General features: G+C 49.6%; 2 protein-coding genes across 3 annotated transcripts in view; both read right to left on the reverse strand.

Moving 5' to 3' along the window:
* SH2D4A (SH2 domain containing 4A) overlaps nt 1–7,395 on the reverse strand; it is a 23,593-nt gene extending 16,198 nt beyond the window's left edge. Inside the window, exons 1-3 of one of the 2 annotated variants that reach the window (XM_034771406.1) lie at nt 6,490–7,395; nt 5,095–5,462; nt 2,365–2,512 (exon numbers count right to left, since the gene is read on the reverse strand). In XM_034771406.1, the coding sequence (XP_034627297.1) occupies nt 2,365–2,512; nt 5,095–5,269 (323 nt within the window). In that variant the 5' untranslated portion in view covers nt 5,270–5,462; nt 6,490–7,395. Of the gene's footprint in view, nt 1–2,364; nt 2,513–5,094; nt 5,726–6,489 lie in introns of those variants that run through there. The other variant, XM_034771407.1, reaches the window with a different exon arrangement.
* Nucleotides 7,396–14,043: 6,648 nt separating this feature from the next.
* GSR (glutathione-disulfide reductase) overlaps nt 14,044–17,678 on the reverse strand; it is a 40,984-nt gene continuing 37,349 nt past the window's right edge. Inside the window, exon 13 of the mRNA XM_034771405.1 lies at nt 14,044–14,492. Within this exon, the coding sequence (XP_034627296.1) occupies nt 14,343–14,492 (150 nt within the window). The 3' untranslated portion in view covers nt 14,044–14,342. The remainder of the gene's footprint in view (nt 14,493–17,678) is intronic.

A 17,678-nucleotide genomic window follows, 5' to 3' on the forward strand; every position in this document is an offset into this window, starting at 1 on the left:
AAAAGAAGAACAGGAGTACTTGTGGCACCTTAGAGACTAACAAATTTATTAGAGCATAAGCTTTCGTGGACTACAGCCCACTTCTTCGGATCCGAAGAAGTGGGCTGTAGTCCACGAAAGCTTATCCGAAGAAGTGGGCTGTAGTCCACGAAAGCTTATCCGAAGAAGTGGGCTGTAGTCCACGAAAGCTTATGCTCTAATAAATTTGTTAGTCTCTAAGGTGCCACAAGTACTCCTGTTCTTCTTTTATTGGCATAGAAATCACTCCCGAATATCAGCTGTGGTGATGAGCGGGATGCTGCCCACCCAAGCTCTCACGGGACCATCCCATAGCACTGTAAGTAGATACTGTTCAAAGGTCGTATTTTCAGGAGCACCAGCACAGGGCTGGGATTAGAGCAGGGGTGGGCAAACTATGGCCCGTGGGACTGTCCTGCCCGGCCCCTGAGCTCCTGGCCCAGGAGGCTCGCCCCCGGCCCCTCCCCAGCTGTTCCCTCTCCCCCGCAGCCTCACCTCACTCGCCCCCCCGCCGGCACAATGCTCTGAGCGGCAGGGCTGTGAGCTCCTGGGGCAGCGCAGCTGCAGAGCCCGGCCTGACCCAGTGCTCTGTGCTGTGTGGTGGTGGCGGTGATGTGGCCTGGCTCCAGCCACCAGTGCTCCAGGCAGCGCGGTAAGGGGGCAGGAGAGTTCTGGGGGTGGTCAGGAGGGGAAATGGGGTTGAATGGTGGCAGGGTCCTGGGGGGAAGGAGGGAGGATTGGAAGGAGGGGGTTTGGATGGGGCGGCAGGGGGCAGTCAGGGGCAGGGGTTCTGGGGGACAGTCAAGGGACAGGGAGAAGGGGTGGTTGGATGGGGCGGGGGTCCTGGGGGGGGGGGCGTCAGGAATGAGGAGAGGGGTTGGATGAGGCGGCAGGGGTCCGGGAGCAGAGGGGTGTGGATGGGGCAGGGGTCCCAGAGGGGCTGTCAGGGAACAGGGGGAGGGGGGGTTGGATGGGGCAGGAGTCCCAGGTGGGCAGATAGGAGGTGGGGGCTGGGCCACAACCCCCTCCCCTAACCGGCCCTCCATACAATTTACGAAACCGATGCGGCCCTCAGGCCAAAAAGTTTGCCCACCCCTGGGTTAGTCCTGGGTCAATGTGCATATGGCAGCAGGGTAAGAGGGGCTCCTGCATGCTGGAGGCAGGGGGCGTCTGGAGACCCCATGTTATCCCTAGTCTGCATCCTCTGCCATCTGCAAATGGCCTGGGACAATCCAGGTGCCCATGGAACCTCCTCCCCCAACTGCCCTGCAGGTAAAACAAACCAACCAGCTCCTCTCCCCAGCGCTCAATCCCCCCTTTATCTAAACTGATGGTCAGAGTCATCTGCAAATCATTTGTTAGTAGGCAAATCCACTCTCATGATTCGCATACAATGTTAGCAACCCAGCTTCCCCATCCCCCCACCAAAGGGCCAGACCCCAGCAAAGATCACCTGGCAGCCTCAGAGCCCTTCCCAGATGACTCAGGCCTCATCTCCTCAGGGAGACACCCTGCTGCCCTGCCTGGGAGCTGAGGGCCAAGGCTGGCACCTTCAAAGGGCTTGTCCAGGAGGCAGCCCAGCCGCATGGCCGCGTGGAGGAAGGTACAGCCACGGGCAGCTGGTAGAGGAGGCAGCAGCCTGTTAGAGGGGTTCTCAAGAAGCAGCTCGTTGGGGCCCGTGCGCCGGCCAGCCAACTCACCAGCCAGGAAGGCCGAATGAAGCTCCCCGGGACACCTCAGTCCAAGGCATGTTCCCCAGGGTTGGCTTTATTTTCAAACAAGAGCAAATGCACCCAGACCACTGTGCCACCCACCTAGGGCTTTCCCAGCTTCCACCAGCATGGATGGGAGGGACACACCCTTCCCAAACAGTGCTTCGCCCACACAGCACTCCCTGTCCCCGAGGCAAGAAGCCATACATCTGCCTCCCTGTAGGCCATGTGCTCGCTCCCAGGCATGTGCCCTGCGCCTCCAGTCCCCAGTTTTAGGGCCCAAGCCCAGATCTTCCTAGATACATTGGTATAGATATTCCTAGGTATAAATCAGTGGGAGTTAGGGCCTAATTACCTGTGAGGATCTAGGCCCAAGTGCCTAAAAGACACAGGCCCCTAAGACCTAGTGCCTCTCTCTGGATGTAGTGTGGGTGGAAGGAGACTGGAGAAATCCCCACAGACTGCAGGGGAGAAACACACCGAACTTTGCTCCATCCCAGCTCTCCCTTTTATCTTGCACTGATTATCATTTATTAAAAAGCACCTTCCGCCTTAGCCACCGGAGGAGCCACCACCTGAGTAACCGCAAACCTGTCCAACCGGCTCCTGGGGCCGGGGCCGAGTGCTGCCTTACCTGGCTTCCCCTGCTTCTTGCTGAGCCCTCCGTGCCTGGATTTCCTCGCAGATCACATCATAAGGCTTATCCGACGCGTGCTCGCCCATGACCCAGACCCAGACTTCGCTGTCCATGCCGAGCTTCCACTTCACCGACTTCCCGAGCGCTGCAAGACAAACACTCGGGGCATTGGCCACTAAAGCTCCGGTGGCGCTCGTGACCCTGTGACCGAACACACCCCTGTATTCACACCCTACACACCCCGGTCATAATCTTAGTTTTCAAATGACACCTCTCCAGGGGTATTTTGTACAAATAACTCCCTGATCAACAACGGGGTGAAATGTGTGTAGCAACATTTCATGGAGAGTTAGGGACAGACGCTGAAATTGGGACTGTATGTTTACCAGACCAGTCTGGGGTAAACTAGTTTCTCAAAGACAAAGGACAAGCTGGCGCCTCTAGCCAGGTGTCATCAACGAACTGGCAATCACCTGTCAAGTGGCAGCGAAGGGGGGGCAGGAACAGATCGATTTGCATTTGAACAAACAACACGGAACCCGCCTTCACCGCAAGACCCATATCTTCACCCTCACAGGGGGAAGGAATTTTATCTAGAGGTGACCCTCATGACTGGACTATAAAAGAGAAGGCCAACCCCCCCCTCCCCCCCGTATTCTCTCTTTCTCACTCCCTCTTTCACCTAAGAAGACAAAAGGTACCTGGGAATTTAGTCAGCCCTGTTGCTGGGAAATGTGAGAAGGGTTTCTGAAACCTTGAACCAAGTCTAGCTGGTTTAGTTACTAGAAAGTGTGTGATCTTTATTTCCTCTAGGAACCATTTATGACTGTAATGCCTTATACTCACTTCAAATCTATCGCCTTGTAATTAAATCAACTTGTTTTATTCGTTAAGCAAAACGAATCCAGTGTTGTGTGTAAACTGAGCTGTTTGGGTGACTCCAGTTAAAGTACCAAACTGTTGTACATTGATCCCTTACAGGGGCAACGGACTTCCCAGGAGAGGGCTGGACAGAGGACAATGCACATTTTGGGGGAAATTGGGGACTGGGAATGCGTTGGGGTCACCCTGCAGGCGGTAAGCAGGACTGTGGCTGTTGTGTGGCTGGCAGGTTGTGGCTATATGCAGACACTCAGGGTGTGACCTGCATGCTGGCAGGCTGGGTGTGTGGGGCCCAGGTTGGGAGCAATGGCAACAAAGCATTTGCGGAGCATTGCAGAGCAGGGGGTGACAACTCCTCATTAGTCTGGACTGCCCCCCAGAACGCGATACCCCCAACCCTTGGTTACCTGAGGGCTAACTGCTTGGCAGGGGGGCAGGGCGGTTGTTCAGGGGAGGAAGCTGCTAGCAATTTGACATGATTTGCCAAGCTCTATTCAAAACGCCACTCTCGGTTTGAGCAGCAGCAGCCCGGGTCAGATTCGGAGCCCCTCCCCCACAAGTAGGGCCTTACACCACAAGCAGCTAGACTGTAGTCAATTGGGCTATTTGTAGAGTAGGGCATGATCCCAGATGCAGGGCGCAGGAGCAGACCAGAGAGGAGACAGTGTGGCCTAGTGGATAGAGCACTGGACTGGAACTCAGGGGACCTGGACTGTATTTCCAGCTTTGCCACTGGTCTGCTGGATGACCTTGGGTGAGTCACTTCATCGCCCAGTGCCTCAGTTTCCCCATCTGTGACACGGGAATAGCGACACTGATCTCCCTTGTAAAGCACTTTGAGATCTACAGATAGAAAGTGCTAGATAAGAGCTTGGGTTGATGCTTATTATTTCCCCCTGGTCATGGACTCCTCCCCTCCAAATTGCCTTTGTCAAATTGCCCCCCACCCCATTCACGTCCCCTTGCCCAGCAGCCTACCCACTCTGAGGTGCTCCCTGTGGCTCCTCAAAGCCCATTTCTCCTACTTGCTACTTCCAGGAGAGCACCTGACTGGGGAGTCCCGCCTGGGGAAACAGAGCTGCTCTCTCAGCTGCTAAGACCAGTCTCAGCTGCTCCCTGCCCCCGTGACCCTGAGGCCTCCAGGGAGCGGGAAGGCAGTGGCAGGGAGAGGTATTTCTAAAGGAGGGCTGCTGCAAATGCAAATCTCAAGGCAACCTGGGCTATGGAGCCTCTTGAACCCTGGGTGTCCTCCTCTCCTGTGACAGATATGCTGCCCCCCCTTACTGAGCTAGATAGTGCAGCCAGCACCCAGCCCATGCTGGCCTGCTTAAAAAATCCTTCAGCCATCTGGCTTCCTGAAGAAGAGGGTCAAAAGTAACACAGTCCATTAGGCTACCCGCAGCCCGAAGCCCGCTACTGCTTCAGCCCAGAGCGTGGTGCCTACAGAGCACGACACCTAGTTAATTATTTCTCTTAGGGTAGCACAAGAGGCTCTGTTGTGCCGGGCCCCTGCTCCAAAGCGCTGCGTCTAAGCAGACAAGGGAAGCATTGTGGGCCCCATGTTACAGGCAGAGACATTAAGAGATTTGCCCAAGGTTACTGAGCGAAGACTAGGACCTGGGCCCGGCTGTTAGGGGTCACAGGGCAGTGCTTGAACCCCTAGCCTTGGCTGTGTTCATTTGCCACCTCCTCGTAGAAAGATTTTTTCCTGCAGTAACCCTGGCACCCCCCCCCCCCGGAGCTGTATCTTGAGCTGTAACCACTTTTCACCCAACAGCAGGTTGTTTGTAACCCGGCACAGCCGTATTTACCAGGCAGCAAGCCCAGCGCTGGGGTGCCAGTTACCTTTCCGCTGGGTCGCTTTCTTCGCCGAGTTCTTGTCTGTGGCAGCTTCTCTCTCCTTCCACCGTCTGACCTGCTCCTGCCTCATCTTGAGGAAGAGGATCTGTTTCTGCTCCTCGCTGAGCTCTGCCAGCAGCTCCGGAGCGATGTACATTTCTGCCAGGATCTGCTGCAGCATGGCAGCGGCTCTGGCACATCAGCACTCCTGGCAACACGCTTCGAAGACAGGATTCTCCTTCCCAGGCCAGGCACAGCCGCACCAACACCAACAAAATCTTTCCACACCCAAAGCAGGCAGCAGGAACTCAGACTCACCATGGCAATTATAATCCCATCTCTCCACCTATTTTCGCTCAGACTTCCTGCACAGACTGAAAAAAGTAAATAAGCAGCTTGGAACCTCTGATTATGATTCACGGAAATCACAGGAGATCTGAACTTGCCGGCAGAGCTTAAAGAAAAGATGTGTCCTTGATCATCCGGGGATGAACTGCCAAGATTTATAGTGAGAAAATTCTTTTACTGCCCCAGTAAATTTCACTGATACTGTGTGGAAGAGAGTTCCCCGTATCACAAAAATCAGAGGTGTGGCTTACTTTGAGCTAGGCAAACATGCCATTACCTGGTGAGAGAGCAATGACCCAATGAATCTACAGCTCCCTCCCCCTCCCCCTCCACAGAGAAACTCCTTTGGGAATTGACTGGCACACTCCAATTTGCCCAATGCAGAATGGGGTGAGATGGGGGTTTTGGGAACCCACTCTGCCCACAAAATCTCTCAAGTTACGACAACTTTTTTCAGCTAGATGGGCACCAGCAGCACAGCTAGTCCTTCTGCCCCAGCTCTCCCCAGGCCTGAGCAGCCCAGGGTGACCCCCAGGCAGACAAGGCTGGAGCCAGACAGAAGAGGGGAGCGACGTGGGGAAGACAGGGGAACAGTTAACAAGGTCAGTGGGCACAAGCGAGAACCTCTTTCTCCAGAGAATTGTGAATGCTACGTTTGATCTTTGAACGTTTTAAGGGCTCTCCCCTCCACACTCACGCTCTCCCTGCCCCACACTGCAGCCCCCTCCAGAACTCGCTTCCTACCCCCTGCCTCGGTGGTTCAAACGAAAGGCAGCATCGGAGCCTTTCAGAGCAGCTGGCAGGCTGCTTTCTGCTTCTTGACCCACATGCACCAAGGCGTTGTCTCCTGAAAGGTTACCTTGGGTTTGCAACCCAGGCAAGCGCTCAGCACAAACCCATCCACCCCCTCTCAGACCAGACAACCACTGCATGTGGTCTGCTTCAAAGTACTGCTGGGAGTCAGTCCCCACTTGGGAGTCAGATGCCTTTGCTGAACGGTCCCTTTCTTTCTAATCACACCTGCCAGACGTGAGAAGAAAACAAGTTCCTTACCTTTCACAGCCACCTCTGGAGCTACCTGCGAGAGGCTTGCTGGCCTCATAAGCAGAAGATATATCCCATAGTCACAGCACTCCCAGACGTTTTGCCTTTATTGCTGAGAGAAGGGACTTGGCCAATTAGGCACCAGACGACATCTCAAGGGCTGAACAGCACCCTGGGTGTTCCAACCAGGCTCAAATCTCCTGGAAGCCCTGCAGGTGGAAGTAAAACAATATCTCAGCTTCAATGTTTTTATTTTCAAAACAAGGCATTGGTCAGCCCTCATCCGGAGGGGTGTGTCCAATTATGCTCACCCATGTCTGAGCCAGGTGGATTCACGCCAAAACAGGTACCGAGCAAGTCGACGAGGCTGCGCAGCGGAACGGAGAGTCCGAGGAGAGGAAAACAGCTTGGCTAGTTCAGCCAAGCAAAACGCAGGCTGAGGGGCAGCTGGTAGAAATCCAGCAGAGAGGGGTAAACCCCGGGGAGGGAGAAGAGCTATTGAATGTAAAGGACAATGTTGGCACAAGGACCCATGGGGATAAACTGGCCATGAATCAATGTAGGCTGGACAATGAACAGAAGGCTTCTGTCCATCAGAGGAGTGAGGGCCTAGAACAGCCTCCCCATAGGAGCAGTGGGCCAAACAACCCCACTAGCTTTAGGATGGAGCTTGATACATACATGACGGGGCGGCAGGGGACTGGACTCGCTGACCCAGGAGTTTCATGCCACTCCTATGCCCTTGTGATGGGGTGCCTTACCCCCCCCCCCACAGGTGGTGAACCCGCCCAGTGGCACCTGGAGGGTCGTCCATGTCTAATTAATGATGAAACCCAGCGGGGGTGGCTGGGTGTGCTACAAGCAGAGGAAGTTTATAGCAGAAGGGCGGCAGGGAGAAACCCAGCAATCACTCTGCGAATAGCAGGGAGTGAGGAGACCTGTAGGAATGGGGAGACGACTGCAGGGTGAGGAGAAAGACCAGGGAAAGTCTCAGTCGGAAGGAGTACCAGCAAAGAGTCCACTGGTGGAGTGACCCATGACTGCCTGCCCTAGGGTTCCTGGGCTGGATCCCAGCATAGGAGGAGGACCTGGGTTCCCCTACCAGCCACGGGCAGGGTGCTGTGAAGGCCCTCAAAAGGGGAACTGGACTGCAGGGCCCAGAATGAAGGGCAGCAGCGCAGGCAGAGGGATCAGCTGTTTTCACTGGATTTTCTGTTACCTCGGCAGGACTGGGACTAACTGCGACCGGGCCAGAAGGCTAAGTCACGAGAAGAGGCACCTTACGTGCCCCTCCTCTGCTGGGACGTTCTGCCCCAAACTTGGTCGATTGGGCCTCCTCTAGGGCGGAGTGCTTCCATGGGGTTGGTGTCCACCACCCCGGTGTCCCTATCCAAGTGCGACCTCAGATCAGACATGGGGACCTGCTGAATTTAAGCCGATTAGTCAGTGGTGAAAATGAAACTAACCAGGAGTCCCTCAGTACCAGGAAAGAGGGTAGGTTGTGTCTTCACTGAAGTGCAACAGTGGCGCAGCAGCTGCGTATTAAGTGTAGCCAAGCCCGGGCACAAGACCAATAGTTAAAAAGTACCATAAGGGGAGACTGAAAAGAACTTTGAAGAGAAAGTTCAAGAGGGCGTGAAACTGTTAAGAAGCAAACAGGTGAGGTCTGTGCAGACCACCCACCGGATTCCAGCCAGCGGGTTTGGTTGGCTGGCCGGCCCCAGTCGACGAATCCCCTTTCCAATCCTAGCCCTAGGCCGGGGAGCCCTATTGACCTAAATAATAACCTAAGGAAAAGGAGCCCTTCCTTTTGTAATCCTAGCCCTACTATGGACAAACCTTCTAACACAACCCCTAATCCTGTGATAGGAAACCATGTTCTTTATAACCCTAAACCCAGGATGGGGAGCCCTACTGACTCCAACCCTAACTGTAGGCCAAGAAGCCCTGCTGATCCCAATTCTAGGCCTAAGTTGAGGAGCCCAAGACTTTGCAACCCTACGCTGGATCTCTACTGAACTAAACCCTAGACTGGGGGTGCCCCCTACTTTATAACCCTAGCCCGGGTGCCCCACCCTTTGCAAATCTAACCCCTAAACAGGGATCCCTCCTGACCTAATCCTGAGCCTAGGGACCCCTCTGACACTGGCAGACAAGGTGCCAAGCTCATGCCAAGGCCCCCAGGCCTCACTGAACACTGACAATGCATAGCTGGAAACCAGTCTGGCTCGCCTGTCTGTTAGTATACTTAAAATAGGTACCTCAGTTATAGAGCTGTGTTTAGCATTTGGACCTTATGAAATGCTTGTGAGCTGTTGCATGCATTATCTCACTTATAACCTCTGTATCTCATGTTACAATGTAATGTTTAAGTGTTTGCTCTGTAACTATAAAAGTATTTGCTATGAAAGTGGGGCAGGCGGGAAGGGGGAAACCCAGGTCAGGCAAGCAGCATTACCAAATGTGAAATACTAGTTTACCACAAGAGGTGTCATCTCCTGCCCAACAAAAGAAGGCCTATAGACACCAGACAAACCATTGTGGAACATCAATGGACAAAAGACTTTGTTGATTGTTTTCCCCCACACCCAGGAACAGGGGGAATGCGCAAACATTCATCCCATCACACCCTGAACTCTGGGGAATAAAGATTAAGCCTAGCTCTAGGTTGGGGAGCCATCCTAACCCTAACCGTAGACCAGGGACCCTCTTTGTCAGGCACTGCCTCCCAGTAGTCAGGCCTAGTGGTTGGAGTGCAGTTGAAGCCAGACATAGGGTCAGACTGGGCCACGGGTGGGGACAGGCCAGAGTCAGAACCGAGATTGGAGTCCAGAGATAAAGTCCAGCTGCAAGTCAGGGGTCGAAGCCAGGTGGTCCAAAGTCAGTACTGTAGTTAAAGCCCAGGTACACGCTAAAGAGCAAAGCCGGATGATCAGAGTCCAAGGGTGAGGGAGAGGAGGAAAGGCTGGAGCAAAGTCAGGGTAGGGCAAGAACAAGACTGGATCAGGTCTCAGGCTCCACTGATGCAGAGACAGGCTGGGAGTGTGGAGAGTCCAATACACGGTGTGGCTGCAGGAGGGTTCCTGGTAGGCTAGTGCTGTTCACAGACACATCTGTAGCTTTGGCGGAGCTGGGGAAATAGCTGGGCCTGGGGGTCACCTGACCCAGGCTCTACGGCGATAGGTTGCTACCGCATGCCTGAGGGCAAGTTACTGCCGGATCTGTGGGCAGGGTACATGGGCGCAGCTGGGTTGTTGCTGCATGTCTGAGAGATGGCTCACTGAAGCACAGGGGATGAGCAGGTGTAGCGCCCCTCCACCCCCCATTACTGAAGGCCCCTCGGCTTAAGGGGAGAAGCCACTGGAGTTAGGCATCAACTAACCAAGGGGGACAACAAATGAAAAAATGTGATGGGAGTGAAGGTTACAGGGATAAAATCAGGATACAAAAGGGAACGTCGAGTAGAGAACGCTGGACGGAAGCCTCTGCTCCTTAAAAGCATCTAGGGAGCCCTACCCTTTGCAACCCTACCTCGAGCCCAGAGAACCCTACTGATCCCAACCCTCGCCCTAGGCAGCCTAACCATAACTCTAAACCAGGGATCCCTACTGAACCAAACCATAACTCCAGCCTGGTGGGAGCCCTCTACTTTGTAACCTTAACCCTAGGCCAGAGAGCCGTACCCTCTGCAAATGTAACCATAGACCGGTGATCTCTACTGACCCAACCCTAACTTTTGGCCAGGGATCCCTACTGAATGCAACTTTAATCTGATGCCGGGGGCCCTACTCTTTGTACCCACAGCCCTATGACAGAGAGCCCTACCTTTTGTAATCTTAGCCAGAGTCTAGGGTGCCCTACTGAACCCAACACTAATCCTAGGCTGGGGAGCCATACACTTTCTAACTCTACCCCAAGGCAGGGGAACTCTACTGAAACCAACCCTAACCCTAGAATGAGGCATCCTACTGCCCCTCACAGTAACCCTAGGGTGCAGACTCTTTCCATCTGTAACCTTAACCTGGGTAAACCCTGTGACCCCACCCCTAACCATACACAGGGGAGCCATGATTACCCCAACCCCAGGCCAAGAAGCCATATCCTTTGTAATCCTAATGCAAAGCCAGTCAGCTCTACTGACCCCAACCTAACCCTAAACCAGGGAGTCCTATTTTTTATAGCCCTCACCATACCTAGGGGACCACACAAACTTGACCCCTAATTCGGGGGCAGCGAGTCCTATCATTGTACCTAACCTTAGGCTGGCAAGCCCTACTGACCCCAATCCTAACCAAAGAAAGGGAGCCCTCCCCTTTGTAAAGCTAACCCTAGAATAGGAACGCCTTCTGGCCCAATCCCTAATCCTACAACAGGAAAACCATATTCTTTGTAACCTAAACCTAGGACGGGGAGCCCTACTGACTTGACTACCTAACTCCAGGGCTAGTGAGTATTATCCTTTGTAACCATAACCCTAGACTGGGAATCCCTATTGACCACAACCCTACCCCTAGGATGGGGAGCCCTACTGATACCAACTCTAGCCTTAGGATGGGAAGCCCTACCCTTTCAACCCTAACCTTCGGCCAGGGAGTCCTAACCTTTGTGACTAATCATAGCCTGGGGAGCTTATTGACCCCAATCCTAGGCCAGGGAAACCTACTGACCCCACCCCTAACTCTAGGCTGAGGAGCCATACCCTTTATAATCTGAACTCTTGCAAAGGGATTAATATACACATCAGTTTGCTACCGTAAATGGAATTACCCACAGTTCAGTTTAAAGACAAAACTGGACTGATTTTAATTGAAGAATTCAATAAATGTATTTAAACTACAAAGTAGGGCTGTCAATTAATCCCACTTAACTCACACGATTAACAAAAAATTAATCGCACAGGTAAATAATAGAATACCGATTGGAATTTATTAAATATTTTTGGATGTTTTTCTACATTTTCAAATATACTGATTTCTATTACAACACAAAATGCAAAGTGTATAGTGTTCACTTTATATTTATTACAAATATTTGCACTGTAAAAATGATAAACCAAAGAAACAGTCTTTTTCAATTCACCTCATACAAATACTGTAGTGCAATCTCTTTATTGTGAAAGTGTAACTTACAAATGTAGATTTTCTTTCGTTACGTAACTGCACTCAAAAACAAAATGTAAAACTTTAGAGCCTACAAGTCCACTCAGTCGTACTTCTTGCTCAAATAAACAAGTTTGATTACAATTTTCAGGAGATAATGCTGCCTGCTTCTTGTTTACAATGTCAACTGAAAGTGAGAACAGGTGTTCGCATGGCACTGTTGTAGCTGGAATTGCAAGGTATTTATGTGCCAGATGTGCTAAAGATTCATATGTCCCCCTTCATGCTTTGGCCACCATTCCAGAGGACATGCTTCCATACTGATGATGCTCGTTAAAAAAAAAAAAAATGCATTAATTAAATTTGTGACTGAACTCCTTGGGGGTTAATTGTATGTCTCCTGTTCTATTTTATCTGCATTCTGCCATATGTTTCATGTTATAGCAGTCTCTGATGATGACTCAGCACACGTTGGTTTTAAGAACACTTTCACAGCAGATTTGACAAATGTAAAGAAGGTACCAATGTGAGATTTCTAAAAATAGCTACAGCATTCAACCCAAAGTTTAAGAATCTGAAGTGCCTTCCAAAATCTGAGAGGGATGAGTGATGGAGCATGCTTTTAGAGTCTTAAAAGAGTAACATTCAGATGCGGAAACTACAGAACCCAAACCACCAAAAAAGAAATTCAACCTTCTGCTGGTGGCATCTGACTCAGATGATGAAAATGAATATGTGTTGGTCGGCTCTGCTTTTGATCATTATCGAGCAGAACCCATTATTAGCATGGATGCATGTCCTCTGGAAGGGTGGTTGAAGCATCAAGGGAGATAGGAATCTTTAGCACATCTGGCATGTAAATATCTTGCGACACCTGCAACAACAGTGCCATGCGAACGCCTGTTCTCACTTTCAGGTGACGTTGTAAACAGGAAGCAGGCAACATTTTCTCCTGCAAATTGTAACCAAACTTGTTCATCTGAGTGATTGGCTGAACAAGAAGAAGGACTGAGTGGACTTGTAGGCTCTAAAGTTTTACATTGTTTTATTTTTGAATGCAAGGTTTTTTTGTACTGTACATATGTAAGTTCAACTTCTATGATAAAGAGAGTGCACTACGATATTAGGTGAATTGAAAACTACTATTTATTTTGGGTTTTTTTACATTGCAAATATTTGTAATAAAAATAAATATAAAGTGAGCACTGTACACTTTGTATTGTGTTGTAATTGAAATCAATATATTTGAAAATGTAGAAAACATCAAAAAATATTTAAATCAATGGTATGCTATTATTAACAGCGCAATTAATTGTTTTAATCGCTTGACAGTCCTACTACAAAGAGATTGATTTTAAGTGAGTTCAAGTATATGGCATTAAAATCAGAAATGGTTACAAGAGAAATCAATATAAACCCTTCCTAGGACTAAAACTCAACAAGATAGACTTGGTTCAAGATAAAATTCTTACCACATGGTCCCAGCAACAAAGGTGACCAGATTTCAGGTCAAGATCCCAACCTCAAATGGGATGGTTTCTTTTGTCTTCTCACATGGAAGAGCAAGAGATGAATAGGACGAGAGAACTTGGTGTGTCCCCCTCCCCCCCCTCACTTTTTATAGTTCAGTCACCCTTTGAAATCCATTTTCCTGAGGGTTACCCCTAGATAAACTTCATTTCCGCTCTGAGGTTGGAGTCAAGGAGTCTGGTGGTGAAGGAGCTGCTGGTGGCTGTCTGCTAAAATGCAGACATTTTTGTCCCTGCTCCCACCCCCCTTCCTTGCCAAAGAATGGTCACTTGATAGGTGATGGCCCATCACCTTTGATGACACCTGACCAGAGCTGTCAGCTCGTCCTTTGTCTTTGAGAAACAAGTTTAACCACACCCAGACTTATCTGGTAAACACACTTCAGTCATGATTTCAGCTTATGTTTAAACTTTACATATAATGTTGCTTCACACATTTCTCTGTGATATTATTGACCAGTGAGTTATTAGTTTTCAAATGATACTTCACAAGGCATATTTTGTATAACAGTGTATAGGGTGCAAATACAGGGGTGCATTCTGTCACACTCATCGCCACTGTAATCCCCATGAGGGGTTGGAAGACAAGACTCCCCCTTTGCAGAATCTTAGCACCCAGGCTCCAGCCCGAGCATTGACACCACAATTAAACAGCCCTTTAGCCCATGCCCTGAAAGCCAGAGTCAAGCTTTTTACATTGCAGTATAGACATACCCTGAAATTCCTTCTGCAGATTGTAACCCAGGAGTAGCTTTTCTGTGTGCACAGAGCCATGCTGGATAAGAGAGGAAGATGATTCTACATGTCCACATGAAAAAAAACAAATGGTTTAAGTAATAAAAACTGGAGACATCTCTTTTGCCCCAGCGAGCTTAGCCAGTCAGAACATGGGCTTAGTTTAGCTAATGAGGCCTGAGATAATAAAGCAAGAACCAAAGATTTTAAACCATTTTATTTATTTTTCACTCTAAACCAAGGAAGCTTCAAGAAACCAAGCTGTCTGGATGAGATGAACAGATGCTGCTGCTGGTTTTTTGGACATCTCTAAGATTTTTTCTACATATATTCATAGATTACAAAAACAGAAGAATCTGATTATTATCTGGAGTGTCATAGAAAAGGAAGAGTTTGTAAAAGTGGCACCAAGAAGAAAAATCATGATTCTGCAAGTCTATTTAGTTTTTTGGCTGCCATATTAAAGATCTGTTTGCAAGCACCAGAAATTCACCACCTTTCAACGGAGCGTGACCAGCTCTTCTGCTGAAGTTGGGTGAATGGCAACCGTCTCATCAAAGCTGGCCTTTGTTGCTCCCATTTTGACTGCTACAGCGAAACCTTGCAGCATTTCGTCGCATCCTAGGCCCTGCATGTGTAGTCCCACCACCTTCAAATAATAAGAAACTTAATTTATTAAAGATGAGCATGTCATGACAGTCATCACTGCACCCCAGCTAGAGAATCTTCATCACCCTGATCATTTATTGGCATAGAGGGAAAGCTACTGTTGACCCAGTTGACAGCCTTTCAAATAACAAATCTACATATGATTAGATGTTCAAAAACGTTAGTGAAGAGTTAAGGTTGCCCAGTGCTGTTTCCAGCCTGTGGAAATCAGCTTGCTTCAGAACGTGGAAAGTGGCTAATGTAAACCTCTGAAAACCAGGAAATACAAAAAGTTAAGGTCTCTGCCATCCCCCCAACACAACCATAACTCTGTGCCCCCACTGCTGGCAAAACCACTGGGAATAGGTCAGCATGGATATGGCAAAGGTTAAACTACCAGGAAGGTAGAGGATTCTCCATCTCTTGAAATGGTCAAATCAAGACTGGATGCCTGTCTCAAAGATACTTTAGTCAAACCCATATTAGGCCCAATACAGGTGTAACTGGATGAAATTCTATAGACTGTGTTATACATGAGGTCAGACTAGACGGGCATAATGGACCCCTTCAACCTTAAATTCTATAAGTAGATAGGAGGAAGGACTAAAACCGTGCCATTGTTTGTGTTGTGTTCTATAGATCTGAATTCTAGCAAATCTGCATACCCTTCCAAGGTATGTTCACTGTGTTAGTTGTAACTGTACTGAATGGTGGAGGGATTAGCTGGAGCTGCTTGGCAAAGCTGACTGATATGATTAGAAGCGTGTGTACCTTGAAGGATCAAAGATAATTTTGCCACTCAATTTTGTAGGTTATGTCAGCAGAAATGCACTAGAGAAAGTTACTTACCTTTGTAACTGAAGCTCCCAGCCAGAGAGGCTAGCCCCCGGTCCCTCCCCTGCTGTCCCCCCTCCCCTGAAGCCACGCCACGCCACGGGCAGCACTGTGGCCCGCCACTTCTGCAGGGCAGTGCAGTGGTGTGGCTGGCTCCACCTGGGCAACGGGGCTGCGAGCTCCTGCTGCTCTGAGCGGCACGGTAAGGGGCTGGAGAGGGGGGGGGGGTTGGATAGGGGATGGTGTCCTGGGAGGGCAGTTAGGGACGGGGGTGTCCCGGGAGGGGGTGGTCAGGGGACAAGGAGCGGGGGGGGGGGGGGAGGGTGGGAGGGGGCGGGAGTTTTGAGGGGGGCAGTTGGGGACGGGAAGTGGGAGGAGGTGGATGGGGGCAGGGAGCAGGCTGTTTGGGGAGGCACAACCTTCCCTACCCGGCCCTCCATACAGTTTTGCAACTCCAATGTGGCCCTGGGGTCAAAAAGTTTGCCCACCCCTGTTCTAGATGTATAGTCCCTACCTGTATTCCATTGTGAGTGCACATTAACTCCATGTGTCTGGATTGAGAGAATTCTTGAAAGCACCATCCACTGGTCTGTGCATGTGCCTCCAACCAAGGAGATAAAGGGCAGAGCAGATCATTTGCTTTTCCTGACGCAAACAGGAAAATAACCGAAGCAGCGGGGAAGGAGGGTGGATAGTGGAATACAAATAGGGGCCACACATCTTGAAGGACCTCCAATTACAAAGGTTAAGTAACTGTTTCGTCTTCTTTGAGCACTGGTACCTATGTAAATTCCACTGTGGGTCACTGACAAGCAGTACTCAAGGAGGAGGAGGTTAAGGGGATGCAGGCAGCGGAGCCATTTGAAGGACCACCGTCCCAAAGGATGTGTCAGCACAGGAGTCCTGAACTGAAGCATGATGTCTTGAAAATGCATGGACAGAACGCCACGTAACTGTTCTGCAAATGTCCAGTAGAGGTACTTCTTGGCGTGATGGCACTGATGTTGGTTGTGCACTTGTAGAATAAGCGTGAGAGGAAGTCATATTAGATAACTTGTAGCAGTGTAAGATCCAGGCCAATATCCATTTAAAGATGCTCTGAGAGGATATAGTTTGACCTCAAACTCTTTTCACTCAGCAATAAGCAATCTGGGAGATTTTCTGGTTGGTTTTGGTTTTGTGGATAAAAGGCTAGGGCTCGATGCACATCAAGAAAATGAAGTCTCCTCTTTTCTTCAGATGTGTGTGGTTTTGGGGGAAAAACACAGATAAATGAATTGACTGGTCCAAGTGAAATGTTGAAATTATGTTGGAGGTGAATTTAGGGTGTAAATGCAATGAAACCTGACTCTATGGAATATGGTGTAAGGTGGATATGCCAGCAGCTCTCTGAGCTCACACACCATTCTGGCTGAGGTGATGGCCACCAGGAATGCAACCTTCAAGGACAGGAGAGACACGAAACATGTAGATAGTGGTTTGAAGGGAGGCTTAGTGAGCACCGAAGAACAAGGTTTAAGTCCTGTTAGGTCGTAGGTTTCCTTACTGGTGGAAAGGTTCTGATTAGGCCCTTCCAGAATCTGGTAGTCAGTGGGTGAACAAAGACTGAGTAACCATTTGAAGCTGAGTGGTACACACTGTTTGCTGCCAGGTGGACCCATCCAGACCTGATGGAAAAATCTGTGGATTTTGAATGAAAGATGATAGTCCAGAATAATAGGAATACCTTAACCTTAATGGCTGCAGGTAAGTTTTTGTTGAGCCCAGAGAGAGAAACGCTTCCATTTGGTTGTGTAGCATTTTCTAGCAGAATCTTTTCTATCATTAGTAAAAACGCTTTGCACAGCTTCAGAACAAGAACTGTTCATTCATGTCAAGATATGTATCCCATAATACCCTGAAAAGCTGACGTAATCTTTGGTACTAGAAAATCCAAAACCTCTCAAATCCAAAACATTTTAATTCTATGTCTTGGTACAGGGTGGCAGGTGCCTTCATGGGCAACTAGTTTGGAATGTAGTATCCAAATTAGAGAGAAGGAAAGGTACCCTGGTACTGGAAAAACAAGGTAAAAAGCTGATTGGATGACTTGTGCACTTTCAATTTTGTTATAAATATAGGTAGAGGGTTGGGTATTGGGGGGGGGGGGTATTTCAAAACACACTTTCTGTGTAAGGGGCACTGCATGTTGCAAGAAAACAGTTTCCCAGAAGGAGTGGTATGTATATCTCCTTTTCATATTGTACTATTTTGTCTTTAGACAATAAATTGGTTAAGCTTGGTTATCTGGTCTCAAGCATTTTTAATACAGAATTGCAAGTGTAATCAAAATCAACTGGCAGAGTAGTTGGGG

The sequence above is a fragment of the Trachemys scripta genome, chromosome 5, assembly GCF_013100865.1.
Source record: "Trachemys scripta elegans isolate TJP31775 chromosome 5, CAS_Tse_1.0, whole genome shotgun sequence".
NCBI classification, from domain to species: domain Eukaryota; kingdom Metazoa; phylum Chordata; order Testudines; family Emydidae; genus Trachemys; species Trachemys scripta.